The following is an 18,047-nucleotide window of genomic DNA, read 5'->3' on the forward strand; positions in this document are numbered from 1 at the left end:
TTTTTGTGTTTCCATTAATTTTTGTGTTTCCATTAATTTTTGTATTTTTTTTTAAGTATTATATTTTCTTTTAAAGCCGCTTCAGCCTCAACACGTAAAAAGGACGACAATTCAATTTCTGGCTCCATTTCTTCCATATTGTAGGTTCTGAAAGAATGGAAACATATAAAATATATATTATAAAATATGTTTAGAAATGATAGTAGAAATGATAGATAATAAATGATTAATCTTCATTTTAATCTTTTATTGTAATGCATATATGTATTGTGTGTGCAACACAAATATGAATTACAATAAAAAATAAGTAATTACAATAAGTGAACAATAAAAATAGTAAAATAAATTTTTATTCCCTTGTTATCTATCATTTCTTACGCATATGTATTAATAATATAATGTGTTACACTTACTTTTTAGGATTTTCTTCATTTTCCTTTTCGTTAGATCTGAAAATAGAAATGTATAAAATATATTGTACAATATAAAATATTTTTATATTATGTATTACAATAAAAGATTAAAATAAAAATTAATTCTTTGTCATCTATTTTTATTATATATTTCTATATTTTTATTATATATATGTATTACAATATGTATTACAATAAAGTGTTAAAATAAAAGTTAAGCAAGTATTGTGTGTGCAATACATATGCATTATAATAAAAGATTAAGATAATAAAATATTAAAATAGATTATAAAACATTTTTATAATGAAATAATAGATTGTTATGTATCATTTCTATAAAAAATTTTATAATATTTTATTATTTTATATATTTTATTATTTTAATCCTTATTGTAATGCATATGAGTTGCACACACAATACTTGGTTAACCTTTATTTTAATCTTTTATTGTAATACATATATATGTGTTATACGCAGAAGTACATATAGTTACGTATCGCAACAACTAATGGTTAGTTTTAATTTTAATGGTCTATTTTAATTTTTTATTATAATGCATTTGTATTGCGCATGCAACATATAGTAATATATATGTATTATAACAATCATTAGTTATTGCGATGAGTAATTATATGTATTTGTATGTATAATACATATATGAATTATAATAAGACATTTAAATAAAAGTTAAACAGTATCATGCGTGAAACATATATAATAGAAGATTATAATAAAAGATTGAAATAAAATATATAAAATAATAAATTATATTATAAAATATCTTTATAGATATTATTAATAATCATTGCTTACCTTTTGTGAGTTTCATTATCATTAATTGTTGCTGGTTCTTTTTCGTTTCTGGAACTGTAAATGTATAATATAAGTTATAAAATATTTGTATAAAAATGATAGAAAACCCTTTCGATCAGTCCCATATAAAAGAATGTTGTAATGTATCAACAATAATTTCGTGAAGACTGCTTCATATTCTGCATTATTTATGAACTGTGAAAAAATATTTAGGTAAGTTGCCAACACTACCGTGTCTCTTGATAATTTGTCTTTATTTTCCTTACTATTAAAAATAGAATTAAATAACTCACTTTTTCTCCGTTCCATTTATATATTCAATGATGAATTAGATAAGCAAAGCAACGATTATTCATTAATGGATTTATAAGTATTAATTGTGAATAATAAATGTAGATTTCTAATGACATATTGATTTGTAATTATCCGTTATTTTTGCAATAAGAATAGCAAAGAAGTTTGAAGGATCTGAATATCTATATAGTAAGCAAAGAGGACCGTCGAATTTTAATGAAATATGACGGGGGTGATGGCGGGTTCTTTGCTCATTTATTTAAAGATGTTTAACATATAATACAAAAAAGAGTGATATCCCTAAAAAAATTACCCTTTTAAAAAAACGGTAAAAAAGGTGCTAAGTCCGCGTAAAAAACAGTATATGTATTTGCAAAATAGTGTATTATTAACTGTAAAAAACTATTGTAAAAAACCTGTCTCCAAAATAGTGTTATTTTAAAACTGTAAAAAACTACTGTAAAAAACCTATCTTCAAAATAGGATTATTTTAATCTACAAAATAGTTATTTTAATCTGCACAAAATAGTGTTATTTTAAACCGTAAAAAATTGTTCTACAAATTATTTTAATTTTGTGTAAAATTGTATATCCTACAAAAATAATGATATCAAAAAAATTGCGCTAAGTGAAAATAAAAACTTATAAAAATATTTTAACCAAAAAAAGTTATACAAAATAGTTGTTTTACTTTTCTACATTATATCCTAGAAAAATGATGATATCCAAAAATTACGCTAATTGAAAATGAAAACTTAAAATATTTTAACTAAAAAAAATTGTACAAAATAATTGTTTTAATTTCCTACAAATAATATTAAAAAGTTGCGCCAACTGAATAAAAATTTTCACTATAAAATATACATTTCTTTTTTATTTCCAATATTAAAAGAAAAATGATATTAAATGAATTGTAATATATCTATTATAAAAAATCGTTGAAAATATGAACAATCATATACATTGCAATAATCATATGCATATATCCTGAAAAGTTTAATTAAAAAAAAAAAAAAGGAAATGATAATACAAAATACAAAATTAAAAATTATTAAAAAAATTAAAAATTAGAAATTAATAAAAAAAAAAAAAATTTATATAAAAATTAAAAATTAATACATATAAAAAAATTTTAGTTAAAAAACTTAGCGCTGCTACGTTGAATAATGTGCTAATGAAATTAGCAGCGCTAAGTTTTTTAACTAAAATTTTTTTATATATATTAATTTTTAATTTTTATATAAATTTTTATTTTTTTTTTATTAATTTCTAATTTTTAATTTTTTTAATAATTTTTAATTTTGTATTTTGTATTATCATTTCCTTTTTTTTTTTTTAATTAAACTTTTCAGGATATATGCATATGATTATTGCAATGTATATGATTGTTCATATTTTCAACGATTTTTTATAATAGATATATTACAATTCATTTAATATCATTTTTCTTTTAATACTGGAAATAAAAAAGAAATGTATATTTTATAGTGAAAATTTTTATTCAGTTGGCGCAACTTTTTAATATTATTTGTAGGAAATTAAAACAATTATTTTGTACAATTTTTTTTAGTTAAAATATTTTAAGTTTTCATTTTCAATTAGCGTAATTTTTGGATATCATCATTTTTCTAGGATATAATGTAGAAAATTAAAACAACTATTTTGTATAACTTTTTTTGGTTAAAATATTTTTATAAGTTTTTATTTTCACTTAGCGCAATTTTTTTGATATCATTATTTTTGTAGGATATACAATTTTACACAAAATTAAAATAATTTGTAGAACAATTTTTTACGGTTTAAAATAACACTATTTTGTGCAGATTAAAATAACTATTTTGTAGATTAAAATAATCCTATTTTGAAGATAGGTTTTTTACAGTAGTTTTTTACAGTTTTAAAATAACACTATTTTGGAGACAGGTTTTTTACAATAGTTTTTTACAGTTAATAATACACTATTTTGCAAATACATATACTGTTTTTTACGCGGACTTAGCACCTTTTTTACCTTTTTTTTAAAAGGGTAATTTTTTTAGGGATATTATTAACTGTAAAAAACTATTGTAAAAAACCTGTCTCCAAAATAGTGTTATTTTAAAACTGTAAAAAACTACTGTAAAAAACCTATCTTCAAAATAGGATTATTTTAATCTACAAAATAGTTATTTTAATCTGCACAAAATAGTGTTATTTTAAACCGTAAAAAATTGTTCTACAAATTATTTTAATTTTGTGTAAAATTGTATATCCTACAAAAATAATGATATCAAAAAAATTGCGCTAAGTGAAAATAAAAACTTATAAAAATATTTTAACCAAAAAAAGTTATACAAAATAGTTGTTTTAATTTTCTACATTATATCCTAGAAAAATGATGATATCCAAAAATTACGCTAATTGAAAATGAAAACTTAAAATATTTTAACTAAAAAAAATTGTACAAAATAATTGTTTTAATTTCCTACAAATAATATTAAAAAGTTGCGCCAACTGAATAAAAATTTTCACTATAAAATATACATTTCTTTTTTATTTCCAATATTAAAAGAAAAATGATATTAAATGAATTGTAATATATCTATTATAAAAAATCGTTGAAAATATGAACAATCATATACATTGCAATAATCATATGCATATATCCTGAAAAGTTTAATTAAAAAAAAAAAAAGGAAATGATAATACAAAATACAAAATTAAAAATTATTAAAAAAATTAAAAATTAGAAATTAATAAAAAAAAAATAAAAATTTATATAAAAATTAAAAATTAATACATATAAAAAAATTTTAGTTAAAAAACTTAGCGCTGCTAATTTCATTAGCACATTATTCAACGTAGCAGCGCTAAGCTTTTTAACTAAAATTTTTTTATATGTATTAATTTTTAATTTTTATATAAATTTTTATTTTTTTTTATTAATTTCTAATTTTTAATTTTTTAAATAATTTTTAATTTTGTATTTTGTATTATCATTTCCTTTTTTTTTTTATTAAATTTTTCAGAATATATGCATATGATTATTGCAATGTATATGATTGTTCATATTTTCAACGATTTTTTATAATAGATATATTACAATTCATTTAATATCATTTTTCTTTTAATATTGGAAATAAAAAAGAAATGTATATTTTATAGTGAAAATTTTTATTCAGTTGGCGCAACTTTTTAATATTATTTGTAGGAAATTAAAACAATTATATTGTACAATTTTTTTTAGTTAAAATATTTTAAGTTTTTATTTTCAATTAGCGTAATTTTTGGATATCATCATTTTTCTAGGATATAATGTAGAAAATTAAAACAACTATTTTGTATAACTTTTTTTGGTTAAAATATTTTTATAAGTTTTTATTTTCACTTAGCGCAATTTTTTTGATATCATTATTTTTGTAGGATATACAATTTTACACAAAATTAAAATAATTTGTAGAACAATTTTTTACGGTTTAAAATAACACTATTTTGTGCAGATTAAAATAACTATTTTGTAGATTAAAATAATCCTATTTTGAAGATAGGTTTTTTACAGTAGTTTTTTACAGTTTTAAAATAACACTATTTTGGAGACAGGTTTTTTACAATAGTTTTTTACAGTTAATAATATCCCTAAAAAAATTACCCTTTTAAAAAAAAGGTAAAAAAGGTGCTAAGTCCGCGTAAAAAACAGTATATGTATTTGCAAAATAGTGTATTATTAACTGTAAAAAACTATTGTAAAAAACCTGTCTCCAAAATAGTGTTATTTTAAAACTGTAAAAAACTACTGTAAAAAACCTATCTTCAAAATAGGATTATTTTAATCTACAAAATAGTTATTTTAATCTGCACAAAATAGTGTTATTTTAAACCGTAAAAAATTGTTCTACAAATTATTTTAATTTTGTGTAAAATTGTATATCCTACAAAAATAATGATATCAAAAAAATTGCGCTAAGTGAAAATAAAAACTTATAAAAATATTTTAACCAAAAAAAGTTATACAAAATAGTTGTTTTAATTTTCTACATTATATCCTAGAAAAATGATGATATCCAAAAATTACGCTAATTGAAAATGAAAACTTAAAATATTTTAACTAAAAAAAATTGTACAAAATAATTGTTTTAATTTCCTACAAATAATATTAAAAAGTTGCGCCAACTGAATAAAAATTTTCACTATAAAATATACATTTCTTTTTTATTTCCAGTATTAAAAGAAAAATGATATTAAATGAATTGTAATATATCTATTATAAAAAATCGTTGAAAATATGAACAATCATATACATTGCAATAATCATATGCATATATCCTGAAAAGTTTAATTAAAAAAAAAAAAAAGGAAATGATAATACAAAATACAAAATTAAAAATTATTAAAAAAATTAAAAATTAGAAATTAATAAAAAAAAAATAAAAATTTATATAAAAATTAAAAATTAATATATATAAAAAAATTTTAGTTAAAAAACTTAGCGCTGCTAATTTCATTGGCACATTATTCAACGTAGCAGCGCTAAGTTTTTTAACTAAAATTTTTTTATATGTATTAATTTTTAATTTTTATATAAATTTTTATTTTTTTTTATTAATTTCTAATTTTTAATTTTTTTAATAATTTTTAATTTTGTATTTTGTATTATCATTTCCTTTTTTTTTTTTTAATTAAACTTTTCAGGATATATGCATATGATTATTGCAATGTATATGATTGTTCATATTTTCAACGATTTTTTATAATAGATATATTACAATTCATTTAATATCATTTTTCTTTTAATATTGGAAATAAAAAAGAAATGTATATTTTATAGTGAAAATTTTTATTCAGTTGGCGCAACTTTTTAATATTATTTGTAGGAAATTAAAACAATTATTTTGTACAATTTTTTTTAGTTAAAATATTTTAAGTTTTCATTTTCAATTAGCGTAATTTTTGGATATCATCATTTTTCTAGGATATAATGTAGAAAATTAAAACAACTATTTTGTATAACTTTTTTTGGTTAAAATATTTTTATAAGTTTTTATTTTCACTTAGCGCAATTTTTTTGATATCATTATTTTTGTAGGATATACAATTTTACACAAAATTAAAATAATTTGTAGAACAATTTTTTACGGTTTAAAATAACACTATTTTGTGCAGATTAAAATAACTATTTTGTAGATTAAAATAATCCTATTTTGAAGATAGGTTTTTTACAGTAGTTTTTTACAGTTTTAAAATAACACTATTTTGGAGACAGGTTTTTTACAATAGTTTTTTACAGTTAATAATACACTATTTTGCAAATACATATACTGTTTTTTACGCGGACTTAGCACCTTTTTTTACCTTTTTTTTAAAAGGGTAATTTTTTTAGGGATATCACTCTTTTTTGTACTATATGTTAAACATCTTTAAATAAATGAGCAAAGAACCCGCCACCATCCCCGTCATATTTCATTAAAATTCGACGGTCCTCTTTGCTTACTATATAGATATTCAGATCCTTCAAACTTCTTTGCTATTCTTATTGCAAAAATAACGGATAATTACAAATCAATATGTCATTAGAAATCTACATTTATTATTCACAATTAATACTTATAAATCCATTAATGAATAATCGTTGCTTTGCTTATCTAATTTATCATTGAATATATAAATGGAACGGAGAAAAAGTGAGTTATTTAATTCTATTTTTAATAGTAAGGAAAATAAAGACAAATTATCAAGAGACACGGTAGTGTTGGCAACTTACCTAAATATTTTTTCACAGTTCATAAATAATGCAGAATATGAAGCAGTCTTCACGAAATTATTGTTGATACATTACAACATTCTTTTATATGGGACTGATCGAAAGGGTTTTCTATCATTTTTATACAAATATTTTATAACTTATATTATACATTTACAGTTCCAGAAACGAAAAAGAACCAGCAACAATTAATGATAATGAAACTCACAAAAGGTAAGCAATGATTATTAATAATATCTATAAAGATATTTTATAATATAATTTATTATTTTATATATTTTATTTCAATCTTTTATTATAATCTTCTATTATATATGTTTCACTCATGATACTGTTTAACTTTTATTTAAATGTCTTATTATAATTCATATATGTATTATACATACAAATACATATAATTACTCATCGCAATAACTAATGATTGTTATAATACATATATATTACTATATGTTGCATGCAATACAAATGCATTATAATAAAAAATTAAAATAGACGATTAAAATTAAAACTAACCATTAGTTGTTGCGATACGTAACTATATGTACTTCTGCGTATAACACATATATATGTATTACAATAAAAGATTAAAATAAAGGTTAACCAAGTATTGTGTGTGCAACTCATATGCATTACAACAAGGATTAAAATAATAAAATATATAAAATAATAAAATATTATAAAATTTTTTATAGAAATGATAGATAACAATCTATTATTTCATTATAAAAATGTTTTATAATCTATTTTAATATTTTATTATCTTAATCTTTTATTATAATGCATATGTATTGCACACACAATACTTGGTTAACTTTTATTTTAACACTTTATTGTAATACATATTGTAATACATATATATAATAAAAATATAGAAATATATAATAAAAACAGATGACAAAGAATTAATTTTTATTTTAATCTTTTATTGTAATACAAAATATAAAAATATTTTATATTGTACAATATATTTTATACATTTCTATTTTCAGATCTAACGAAAAGGAAAATGAAGAAAAACCTTAAAAAGTAAGTGTAAGACATTATATTATTAATACATATGCGTAAGAAATGATAGATGACAAGGGAATAAAAATTTATTTTACTATTTTTATTGTAATTCACTTATTGTAATTACTTATTTTTTATTGTAATTCATATTTGTGTTGCACACACAATACATATATGCATTACAATAAAAGATTAAAATGAAGATCAATCATTTATTATGTATCATTTCTACTATCATTTCTAAACATATTTTATAATATATATTTTATATGTTTCCATTCTTTCAGAACCTACAATATGGAAGAAATGGAGCCAGAAATTGAATTGTCGTCCTTTTTACGTGTTGAGGCTGAAGCGGCTTTAAAAGAAAATATAATACTTAAAAAAAAAATACAAAAATTAATGGAATCACAAAAATTAATGGAAACACAAAAAGAATCGCCGCCACTGCCGCCGTCAACGTCGTCACCGCTGCCATCGCCGTCAGCGTCGTCACCGCTGCCACCGCCGCCGTCGTCACCGATAACGACAGCGGGGCAAGTAAGAGGTAAATAATTTTGAATTATATAATTGGCACGTTAATTATAAAGGAATCAGCTAAATGAATCAGCTATGTTAAAAGTTAATAAATCTATTACATTTTCAGATTTATGAATTTAACATTGCCCAAAGTATTTTTAGCCTTCTATAGAATTAAAATTTTTATTTTCATGAATTTTTGTGTCGTATAAATTATATTTTACAAAAGAAATTTTTAATTCACAAATAATTATTTTTATATTTTAAAAAGCTAAAAGTATTTTGCGTAATGTTAAATTCATGAATCTGAATGTACATATATTAAAATTAGATTTACTAACTTTCAATATAGTTAATCCGTGCAGTTCTTCTTTAAATATTATATTCAAATAAAATAACATTAAAATATTTTTTTTATTGTAGAACAACCGCGTGCATGATGGGCTAGAGCGGGACGGTCGAGAGGACGAGCCCGAGGCCGAAGTTCCAATCCAAGAACCTCAGCCCGTTATAGAAATAATATTTTTAATTTTTATTAATATTTAAATGTGTATGCGTGTGCGTGCGTGCGTGCGTGCGTGCGTGCGTGCGTGCGTGCGTGCGTGCGTGCGTGCGTGCGTGCGTGCGTGCGTGCGTGCGTGCGTGCGTGCGTGCGTGCGTGCGTGCGTGCGTGCGTGCGTGCGTGCGTGCGTGCGTGCGTGCGTGCGTGCGTGCGTGCGTGCGTGCGTGCGTGCGTGCGTGCGTGCGTGCGTGCGTGCGTGCGTGCGTGCGTGCGTGCGTGCGTGCGTGCGTGCGTGCGTGCGTGCGTGCGTGCGTGCGTGCGTGCGTGCGTGCGTGCGTGCGTGCGTGCGTGCGTGCGTGCGTGCGTGCGTGCGTGCGTGCGTGCGTGCGTGCGTGCGTGCGTGCGTGCGTGCGTGCGTGCGTGCGTGCGTGCGTGCGTGCGTGCGTGCGTGCGTGCGTGCGTGCGTGCGTGCGTGCGTGCGTGCGTGCGTGCGTGCGTGCGTGCGTGCGTGCGTGCGTGCGTGCGTGCGTGCGTGCGTGCGTGCGTGCGTGCGTGCGTGCGTGCGTGCGTGCGTGCGTGCGTGCGTGCGTGCGTGCGTGCGTGCGTGCGTGCGTGCGTGCGTGCGTGCGTGCGTGCGTGCGTGCGTGCGTGCGTGCGTGCGTGCGTGCGTGCGTGCGTGCGTGCGTGCGTGCGTGCGTGCGTGCGTGCGTGCGTGCGTGCGTGCGTGCGTGCGTGCGTGCGTGCGTGCGTGCGTGCGTGCGTGCGTGCGTGCGTGCGTGCGTGCGTGCGTGCGTGCGTGCGTGCGTGCGTGCGTGCGTGCGTGCGTGCGTGCGTGCGTGCGTGCGTGCGTGCGTGCGTGCGTGCGTGCGTGCGTGCGTGCGTGCGTGCGTGCGTGCGTGCGTGCGTGCGTGCGTGCGTGCGTGCGTGCGTGCGTGCGTGCGTGCGTGCGTGCGTGCGTGCGTGCGTGCGTGCGTGCGTGCGTGCGTGCGTGCGTGCGTGCGTGCGTGCGTGCGTGCGTGCGTGCGTGCGTGCGTGCGTGCGTGCGTGCGTGCGTGCGTGCGTGCGTGCGTGCGTGCGTGCGTGCGTGCGTGCGTGCGTGCGTGCGTGCGTGCGTGCGTGCGTGCGTGCGTGCGTGCGTGCGTGCGTGCGTGCGTGCGTGCGTGCGTGCGTGCGTGCGTGCGTGCGTGCGTGCGTGCGTGCGTGCGTGCGTGCGTGCGTGCGTGCGTGCGTGCGTGCGTGCGTGCGTGCGTGCGTGCGTGCGTGCGTGCGTGCGTGCGTGCGTGCGTGCGTGCGTGCGTGCGTGCGTGCGTGCGTGCGTGCGTGCGTGCGTGCGTGCGTGCGTGCGTGCGTGCGTGCGTGCGTGCGTGCGTGCGTGCGTGCGTGCGTGCGTGCGTGCGTGCGTGCGTGCGTGCGTGCGTGCGTGCGTGCGTGCGTGCGTGCGTGCGTGCGTGCGTGCGTGCGTGCGTGCGTGCGTGCGTGCGTGCGTGCGTGCGTGCGTGCGTGCGTGCGTGCGTGCGTGCGTGCGTGCGTGCGTGCGTGCGTGCGTGCGTGCGTGCGTGCGTGCGTGCGTGCGTGCGTGCGTGCGTGCGTGCGTGCGTGCGTGCGTGCGTGCGTGCGTGCGTGCGTGCGTGCGTGCGTGCGTGCGTGCGTGCGTGCGTGCGTGCGTGCGTGCGTGCGTGCGTGCGTGCGTGCGTGCGTGCGTGCGTGCGTGCGTGCGTGCGTGCGTGCGTGCGTGCGTGCGTGCGTGCGTGCGTGCGTGCGTGCGTGCGTGCGTGCGTGCGTGCGTGCGTGCGTGCGTGCGTGCGTGCGTGCGTGCGTGCGTGCGTGCGTGCGTGCGTGCGTGCGTGCGTGCGTGCGTGCGTGCGTGCGTGCGTGCGTGCGTGCGTGCGTGCGTGCGTGCGTGCGTGCGTGCGTGCGTGCGTGCGTGCGTGCGTGCGTGCGTGCGTGCGTGCGTGCGTGCGTGCGTGCGTGCGTGCGTGCGTGCGTGCGTGCGTGCGTGCGTGCGTGCGTGCGTGCGTGCGTGCGTGCGTGCGTGCGTGCGTGCGTGCGTGCGTGCGTGCGTGCGTGCGTGCGTGCGTGCGTGCGTGCGTGCGTGCGTGCGTGCGTGCGTGCGTGCGTGCGTGCGTGCGTGCGTGCGTGCGTGCGTGCGTGCGTGCGTGCGTGCGTGCGTGCGTGCGTGCGTGCGTGCGTGCGTGCGTGCGTGCGTGCGTGCGTGCGTGCGTGCGTGCGTGCGTGCGTGCGTGCGTGCGTGCGTGCGTGCGTGCGTGCGTGCGTGCGTGCGTGCGTGCGTGCGTGCGTGCGTGCGTGCGTGCGTGCGTGCGTGCGTGCGTGCGTGCGTGCGTGCGTGCGTGCGTGCGTGCGTGCGTGCGTGCGTGCGTGCGTGCGTGCGTGCGTGCGTGCGTGCGTGCGTGCGTGCGTGCGTGCGTGCGTGCGTGCGTGCGTGCGTGCGTGCGTGCGTGCGTGCGTGCGTGCGTGCGTGCGTGCGTGCGTGCGTGCGTGCGTGCGTGCGTGCGTGCGTGCGTGCGTGCGTGCGTGCGTGCGTGCGTGCGTGCGTGCGTGCGTGCGTGCGTGCGTGCGTGCGTGCGTGCGTGCGTGCGTGCGTGCGTGCGTGCGTGCGTGCGTGCGTGCGTGCGTGCGTGCGTGCGTGCGTGCGTGCGTGCGTGCGTGCGTGCGTGCGTGCGTGCGTGCGTGCGTGCGTGCGTGCGTGCGTGCGTGCGTGCGTGCGTGCGTGCGTGCGTGCGTGCGTGCGTGCGTGCGTGCGTGCGTGCGTGCGTGCGTGCGTGCGTGCGTGCGTGCGTGCGTGCGTGCGTGCGTGCGTGCGTGCGTGCGTGCGTGCGTGCGTGCGTGCGTGCGTGCGTGCGTGCGTGCGTGCGTGCGTGCGTGCGTGCGTGCGTGCGTGCGTGCGTGCGTGCGTGCGTGCGTGCGTGCGTGCGTGCGTGCGTGCGTGCGTGCGTGCGTGCGTGCGTGCGTGCGTGCGTGCGTGCGTGCGTGCGTGCGTGCGTGCGTGCGTGCGTGCGTGCGTGCGTGCGTGCGTGCGTGCGTGCGTGCGTGCGTGCGTGCGTGCGTGCGTGCGTGCGTGCGTGCGTGCGTGCGTGCGTGCGTGCGTGCGTGCGTGCGTGCGTGCGTGCGTGCGTGCGTGCGTGCGTGCGTGCGTGCGTGCGTGCGTGCGTGCGTGCGTGCGTGCGTGCGTGCGTGCGTGCGTGCGTGCGTGCGTGCGTGCGTGCGTGCGTGCGTGCGTGCGTGCGTGCGTGCGTGCGTGCGTGCGTGCGTGCGTGCGTGCGTGCGTGCGTGCGTGCGTGCGTGCGTGCGTGCGTGCGTGCGTGCGTGCGTGCGTGCGTGCGTGCGTGCGTGCGTGCGTGCGTGCGTGCGTGCGTGCGTGCGTGCGTGCGTGCGTGCGTGCGTGCGTGCGTGCGTGCGTGCGTGCGTGCGTGCGTGCGTGCGTGCGTGCGTGCGTGCGTGCGTGCGTGCGTGCGTGCGTGCGTGCGTGCGTGCGTGCGTGCGTGCGTGCGTGCGTGCGTGCGTGCGTGCGTGCGTGCGTGCGTGCGTGCGTGCGTGCGTGCGTGCGTGCGTGCGTGCGTGCGTGCGTGCGTGCGTGCGTGCGTGCGTGCGTGCGTGCGTGCGTGCGTGCGTGCGTGCGTGCGTGCGTGCGTGCGTGCGTGCGTGCGTGCGTGCGTGCGTGCGTGCGTGCGTGCGTGCGTGCGTGCGTGCGTGCGTGCGTGCGTGCGTGCGTGCGTGCGTGCGTGCGTGCGTGCGTGCGTGCGTGCGTGCGTGCGTGCGTGCGTGCGTGCGTGCGTGCGTGCGTGCGTGCGTGCGTGCGTGCGTGCGTGCGTGCGTGCGTGCGTGCGTGCGTGCGTGCGTGCGTGCGTGCGTGCGTGCGTGCGTGCGTGCGTGCGTGCGTGCGTGCGTGCGTGCGTGCGTGCGTGCGTGCGTGCGTGCGTGCGTGCGTGCGTGCGTGTATCATCATAACATAGAATATTTTTTATAAATGTGTCTTTTTGTTTTTTCTTTCTATGCTTTGCATAAACTACTTTTTATTTTTCATTTCCTTTTGCAAAGCATAAGCTATTTTTAATTTTGAAAATTTAAATATTCTACGTTATGATGATATAAAAATATGTTTGTATATGTGTACATGCGTGTGCGTGTGTGTATGTAATATCATCATAGCATAGAGTATTTATTTTTTCTTTCTATGCTTTTGCATAAACTACTTTTCATTTTTAATTTTCTTTCGCAAAGCATAAATTATTTTTAATTTTGAAATTTTGAATTTCAATATTCTATGTTATAATGATTTTTTCTTTCTATGCTTTTGCATAAACTACTTTTCATTTTTAATTTTCTTTCGCAAAGCATAAATTATTTTTAATTTTGAAATTTTGAATTTCAATATTCTATGTTATAATGATTATATCAATTGCAATAAAATGAGCATTATATTTTTTCAATGCCATTGCTAGAGCTGTGATGACTAGACCAGAATCACTACCTATTTCTAAACAAATCACAGGTTTCATCGCATGCAGAATGTCTAAATCTTCTTCCAAAGCATCTATTAAAAGATACGAATCCTCAGAAGGATCATAAACTGTCTTGAGTTCTTCATCTGATAAATTAACTACTGGAGTTTCCATAATTTACGGTGAAAATTGTAAGAAATTTCTTTTATAAAACTTGCAAAGTAATCAATGTTAAGTAATAACAATCCGCTGCTTCAGCTCTATTTGACATATCCTATAACAAAGAGAATAGTTATGCATAAAAAATAATACTCTTCGCAACTTTTGTACGCAACTTGTAGTACATGATAGAAGCACAATTTTTTATAACATTCCAATAATTATATATGAAAATTGAAAATGATTTTCAAAATGCTCAAGAATTCTTGTAAAATAGGTAACAATAAGATATATATGTTGCTTGTGTAAGTAAATCGCAATTTTTTATCGTTACAATTCGATGAATAAACATATATTTTGCAATAAATAGTACGTACTGTGAAAGAAATATAAGAATAATAAATATACGTAAATTTGCAAGAAGAAACGCGAAAAATAAATGTTACTATTATTGCATGCGCGCTGAACAGAAAACTTGACGTCACCTTGTGGCGCGAATTCTCTCGTCCAGTTGATCCACCGTAGGTTTCAAGAGACTCATAAGACCTTCCGTTAATGCATCCCGCGTCGGATTTTCGCAAAAGTCATCTATCTTGTCGTCGATAGATGTATTGTCACTCGCTGTGTCCACGTCCATGTTATAGCTGTAGTGAAGTAGGCACTACCGTGTCTCTTGATATATATATATATATATATATATATATATATATAATCTGAAATAATAATATAGATACAATCTAATCTAAATATATAAATGTTATATGTATATTATTATTTTATATAATTACCTGAAGTGACACACTTAACCTTTTACAACATATTTATAAGCACCGTTAACGCCACAGAGCGCTACTAACGCTGCGTCGCGTGAATCACTGCTAGCGCATTCTTGTGGCAGACGTTGGAAACGTATTTCTGTATATTCTTTGTTACGTTAAGAGGAGTTGACGATGACCATGACGACGTTTCTTAATCGAAATTTTCACATTTCAGACTTTGCATCATGGTATCTCCGTTTACAGAGCACGTAGCGCAAAAATAAAAACACTTATATTATTTAATTTAAACCCAAGCTATCGATTAATTCTACTAAGAACTCGATCCGTTGAGCGGTTATATGAGAAATAAAAATATCGAGTTATACTCTCAATCCGACTCGCGTAATAATACACGGAGTGCATTTTTTTGCTTACGCTGGGACTTAGCAAAGACACTACCGTGTCTCTTGAAACCGACAAATTGCAAATCGAAGCGACGGGCGCGCGAGTGATGCGATCACCCGTCAAATCGAGAGAACATATCCTCACAAGAGCGCAAGCAAAACGCGTGAACGAAGATATAGAAGAAATTCGCGACACGGATAACGCGGGCGGAAAAGAGACGAATAATCCTACGGACAAAGAGTTCTGGGAGATGTTCGTCAAATTGAGTAAGAAATTGGACGCGTTAGAGACGCAAATCGTGGAATCTAAGTAGTTAGCACTAGGAGAGTTCTAACGCTGGGATCTCAGGGGGGTGAGGGGCGAGGGGATCTCAGCGGCGCGGGGGAATGACGTCACGCAGGATGGAGGGGGGATGACGTCACGCGGGACGGAGGGAATTTCGGTGGCGCGGGGGCTGCGGGGAGGGGGACGCACGTATAAACAAAAATGGCGGTATTCCTATGAAGAAGATTTTGGGTCTCTCTCTATTCCTCCCTCTCTCTCGCTCTCTCTCTTTATCCCTTTATATTTCTATCCCTCTCTCTCTCTCCCTCTCTATCCCTCTATCCCTCTATCTATCTCTTTATCCCTTTTATATCTCTTTCTCTCTGTATTATCGCAAGTATACAATATTAGTCATAAACTTATATTTTGAGATATTTCGGGGTCCGACGTTTTCGAGCAATCTGTGAATCATAGTGAGATAACAACACATTTTTGAGATATTATACAATATTACCAGTTAACAAACAATATAAATAGAAGTATTCTTTGAAGGATTGGGTGGATGGAAATGCGTGCGAAGAAATTACGTCATGATTTTGTTACAATTAAAAAAATATATATAATTTATTTAAATGTGTGTTTAATAAAAAGTATACAATATAAAAAATAATAATATATAAAATAGACCGTCGGGCTATGTTGGAGAAGCCGTTTCTGAAAACAGAAGAAAACATACGCATTTCATTAGTTTAAATTATTTTAATAATTTATTTTAAAATACTTTTGATATATAATAAATTAAGATACTTACAATGTTATCCATCATCTATTTTAATTTGTGCAAATAGGGCACATGTTGCAGGCCAATATTTGATTCAAAGATTTGTTACATTCTTTGCAAGACATATTTTCCAAATGTTCATAATATGTGCATCTATGTTCCCGAACAAAACCAGCTTCTAAGAACAGGAATGATAATCTATAGAAGCACTCGGTACAATATTTGGACTCATCTTTCACATAGTAGTAAGATATACAACATATCTTCGTGTGATCCAATGCCATTATTTCAGTCAAGTCTAAATTTCGATGTTTAGTGTGTATTAGTTCATCACTACTATCACTCTCATAATCACTGTCTGCTATGGGTTCTATTTCTATTTCCTCGTCTGATTCATAGAGATTATCATCTTCCATCTCTCTCCTCTCTCTCTCCTCTCTCTCTATCTCCATCCTCTCCGCCACAACTGGATCCATCCAATCGTAATCATCATCCGTATCGTCGTCGATGATAATTATGTTTTCTTCAGCCATTGCACAAAACCACCGAAACACAGAAGAGCAACGAAAGAAATGATACTCTAGTGCAGCAGACTACCGAAACACAGAAGAGCAACGAAAGAAATGATACTCTAGTGCAGCAGAGTCCTCTTCATTATATTTTTTAACATACACAATATAAATAGAAGTATTCTTTGAAGAATTGGGCGGATGGAAGTACGTAGATAACAACACATTTTTTGAAATATTTCGGGGTCCGACGTTTTCGAGCAATCTATGAATCATAGCGAGATAACAACACATTTTCAACCCTAGGTTCAGTTACAAAAGAATTTTTCTTTTGTGCCTCCAACAATCTCTGAATATCCCTCTCTCTTTCTCTCTTTATCCCTTTTATCTCTCTCTGTCATCTCTGTATTATCGCAAGTATACAATATTACCAGTTAACAAACAATATAAATAGAAATATTCTTTGAAGGATTGGGTGGATGGAAATGCGTGCGAAGAAATTACGTCATGATTTTGACTTAAAACTCTTTATTTATGTTTTATATATTTTTCTTACGTACTATGGACTAAAAACTAAAGCTGCCAGTTCGCAATCGACGAGTTGATGCTTGTTGAAAGCAGCAATCGCGCGTATTACATTTGATATTTCTTTCGGATTTATTACAGTGGACGCGATATTGGAGAATTGCGTAAACTTGACATCAACTGTTTGGATAATTTTATCCAATCGATCAAAAGTTACATCTATGCAGTGATCGAGATCGAACATACGATGTAACGTCGATTCGACCATCATCAAGCATACGTTTGAAGATTCGAGACTTATGAGTTTGACGTCGTTAATCGTACGAACTCTCACTGTTAGCGGTCCAACGCTTATGAAATTGAAGTCATCTTTAGAGTCGTTCCGAAGGAAATTTTGAATATTACGACGTTGCTCGTAGAGTCCCTTCCACGTTTCGAGAGATAATATCAGTTCCTTTCCTCGATGATCTCCTATGGCAATCTCCACGTAACTCGGTGGACCCACGTTGATACCAATGTCGAGGAATTTGAATCCCGTAGCTGTCAATGCGTATCGTCTACCTAGTATACGAACCGCACGACGTTCCAACGAAATGCTACAGAAAAATTAAAATTAAATAATAGTAATACAATTTGTAAAAATATAAAAATAGAAAGAAGTTAAACGAAAAACTTACTCGTCACATTTGTTCTCAAACGATGGAGTTTTATCACGACTCGATACGTAATTATTCACGCGTCTTCCGACGCCGCTGCCGCTGCTGCTTCTTTCGACGTAGTACATTTCTCTGGGAGTTATGAAAAGTGAACCACGAGAGCGGTGTTAACGCGACACTGATCGTATAAGAAATAACCGAGTATAGATGACGCTCATCTTCCAAAAGTATAATGTGGTGGGG

The 18,047-nt window shown here is 36.1% G+C and overlaps 2 protein-coding genes and 1 long non-coding RNA gene across 3 annotated transcripts; all 3 read right to left on the reverse strand.

The window, feature by feature from the left end:
* Positions 1-344: 344 nt before the first annotated feature.
* Positions 345-1,543, reverse strand: LOC145975701 (uncharacterized). The gene is made up of 2 exons (XR_014440060.1): positions 1,228-1,543; positions 345-449 (listed from the first exon to the last, which is right to left on the reverse strand). It is a non-coding gene; the product is annotated as an uncharacterized LOC145975701 (long non-coding RNA).
* An 11,720-nt stretch (positions 1,544-13,263) lies between these two features.
* LOC145975490 (SNAPIN protein homolog) lies at positions 13,264-14,857 on the reverse strand. Its single transcript, XM_083105992.1, has 3 exons — positions 14,695-14,857; positions 14,392-14,619; positions 13,264-14,021 (listed from the first exon to the last, which is right to left on the reverse strand). The coding sequence occupies exons 2-3, from the start codon at positions 14,541-14,543 to the stop codon at positions 13,979-13,981; spliced, it is 195 nt and encodes a 64-aa protein (XP_082962118.1). The 5' UTR covers positions 14,544-14,619; positions 14,695-14,857; the 3' UTR covers positions 13,264-13,978.
* A 2,309-nt stretch (positions 14,858-17,166) lies between these two features.
* LOC145975616 (uncharacterized) lies at positions 17,167-18,003 on the reverse strand. Its single transcript, XM_083106210.1, has 2 exons — positions 17,826-18,003; positions 17,167-17,744 (listed from the first exon to the last, which is right to left on the reverse strand). The coding sequence occupies exons 1-2, from the start codon at positions 17,930-17,932 to the stop codon at positions 17,183-17,185; spliced, it is 669 nt and encodes a 222-aa protein (XP_082962336.1). The 5' UTR covers positions 17,933-18,003; the 3' UTR covers positions 17,167-17,182.
* Positions 18,004-18,047: the final 44 nt, after the last annotated feature.

The sequence above is a fragment of the Camponotus vicinus genome, unplaced genomic scaffold, assembly GCF_025532165.1.
Source record: "Camponotus vicinus isolate PSW18456_S1 unplaced genomic scaffold, iyCamVici1.0 SCAF_8, whole genome shotgun sequence".
Taxonomy (NCBI): Eukaryota; Metazoa; Arthropoda; class Insecta; order Hymenoptera; family Formicidae; genus Camponotus; species Camponotus vicinus.

Coding starts and splice junctions, on each gene's coding strand:
- LOC145975490 (XM_083105992.1), bottom strand. CDS start 14,543: ATGGACGTGGACACAGCGAGTGACAATACATCTATCGACGACAAGATA. Junction 14,022..14,391: donor GAGAGAATTCGCGCCACAAG/GTGACGTCAAGT, acceptor TCTTTGTTATAG/GATATGTCAAATAGAGCTGA.
- LOC145975616 (XM_083106210.1), bottom strand. CDS start 17,932: ATGTACTACGTCGAAAGAAGCAGCAGCGGCAGCGGCGTCGGAAGACGC. Junction 17,745..17,825: donor TTTGAGAACAAATGTGACGA/GTAAGTTTTTCG, acceptor ATTTTTCTGTAG/CATTTCGTTGGAACGTCGTG.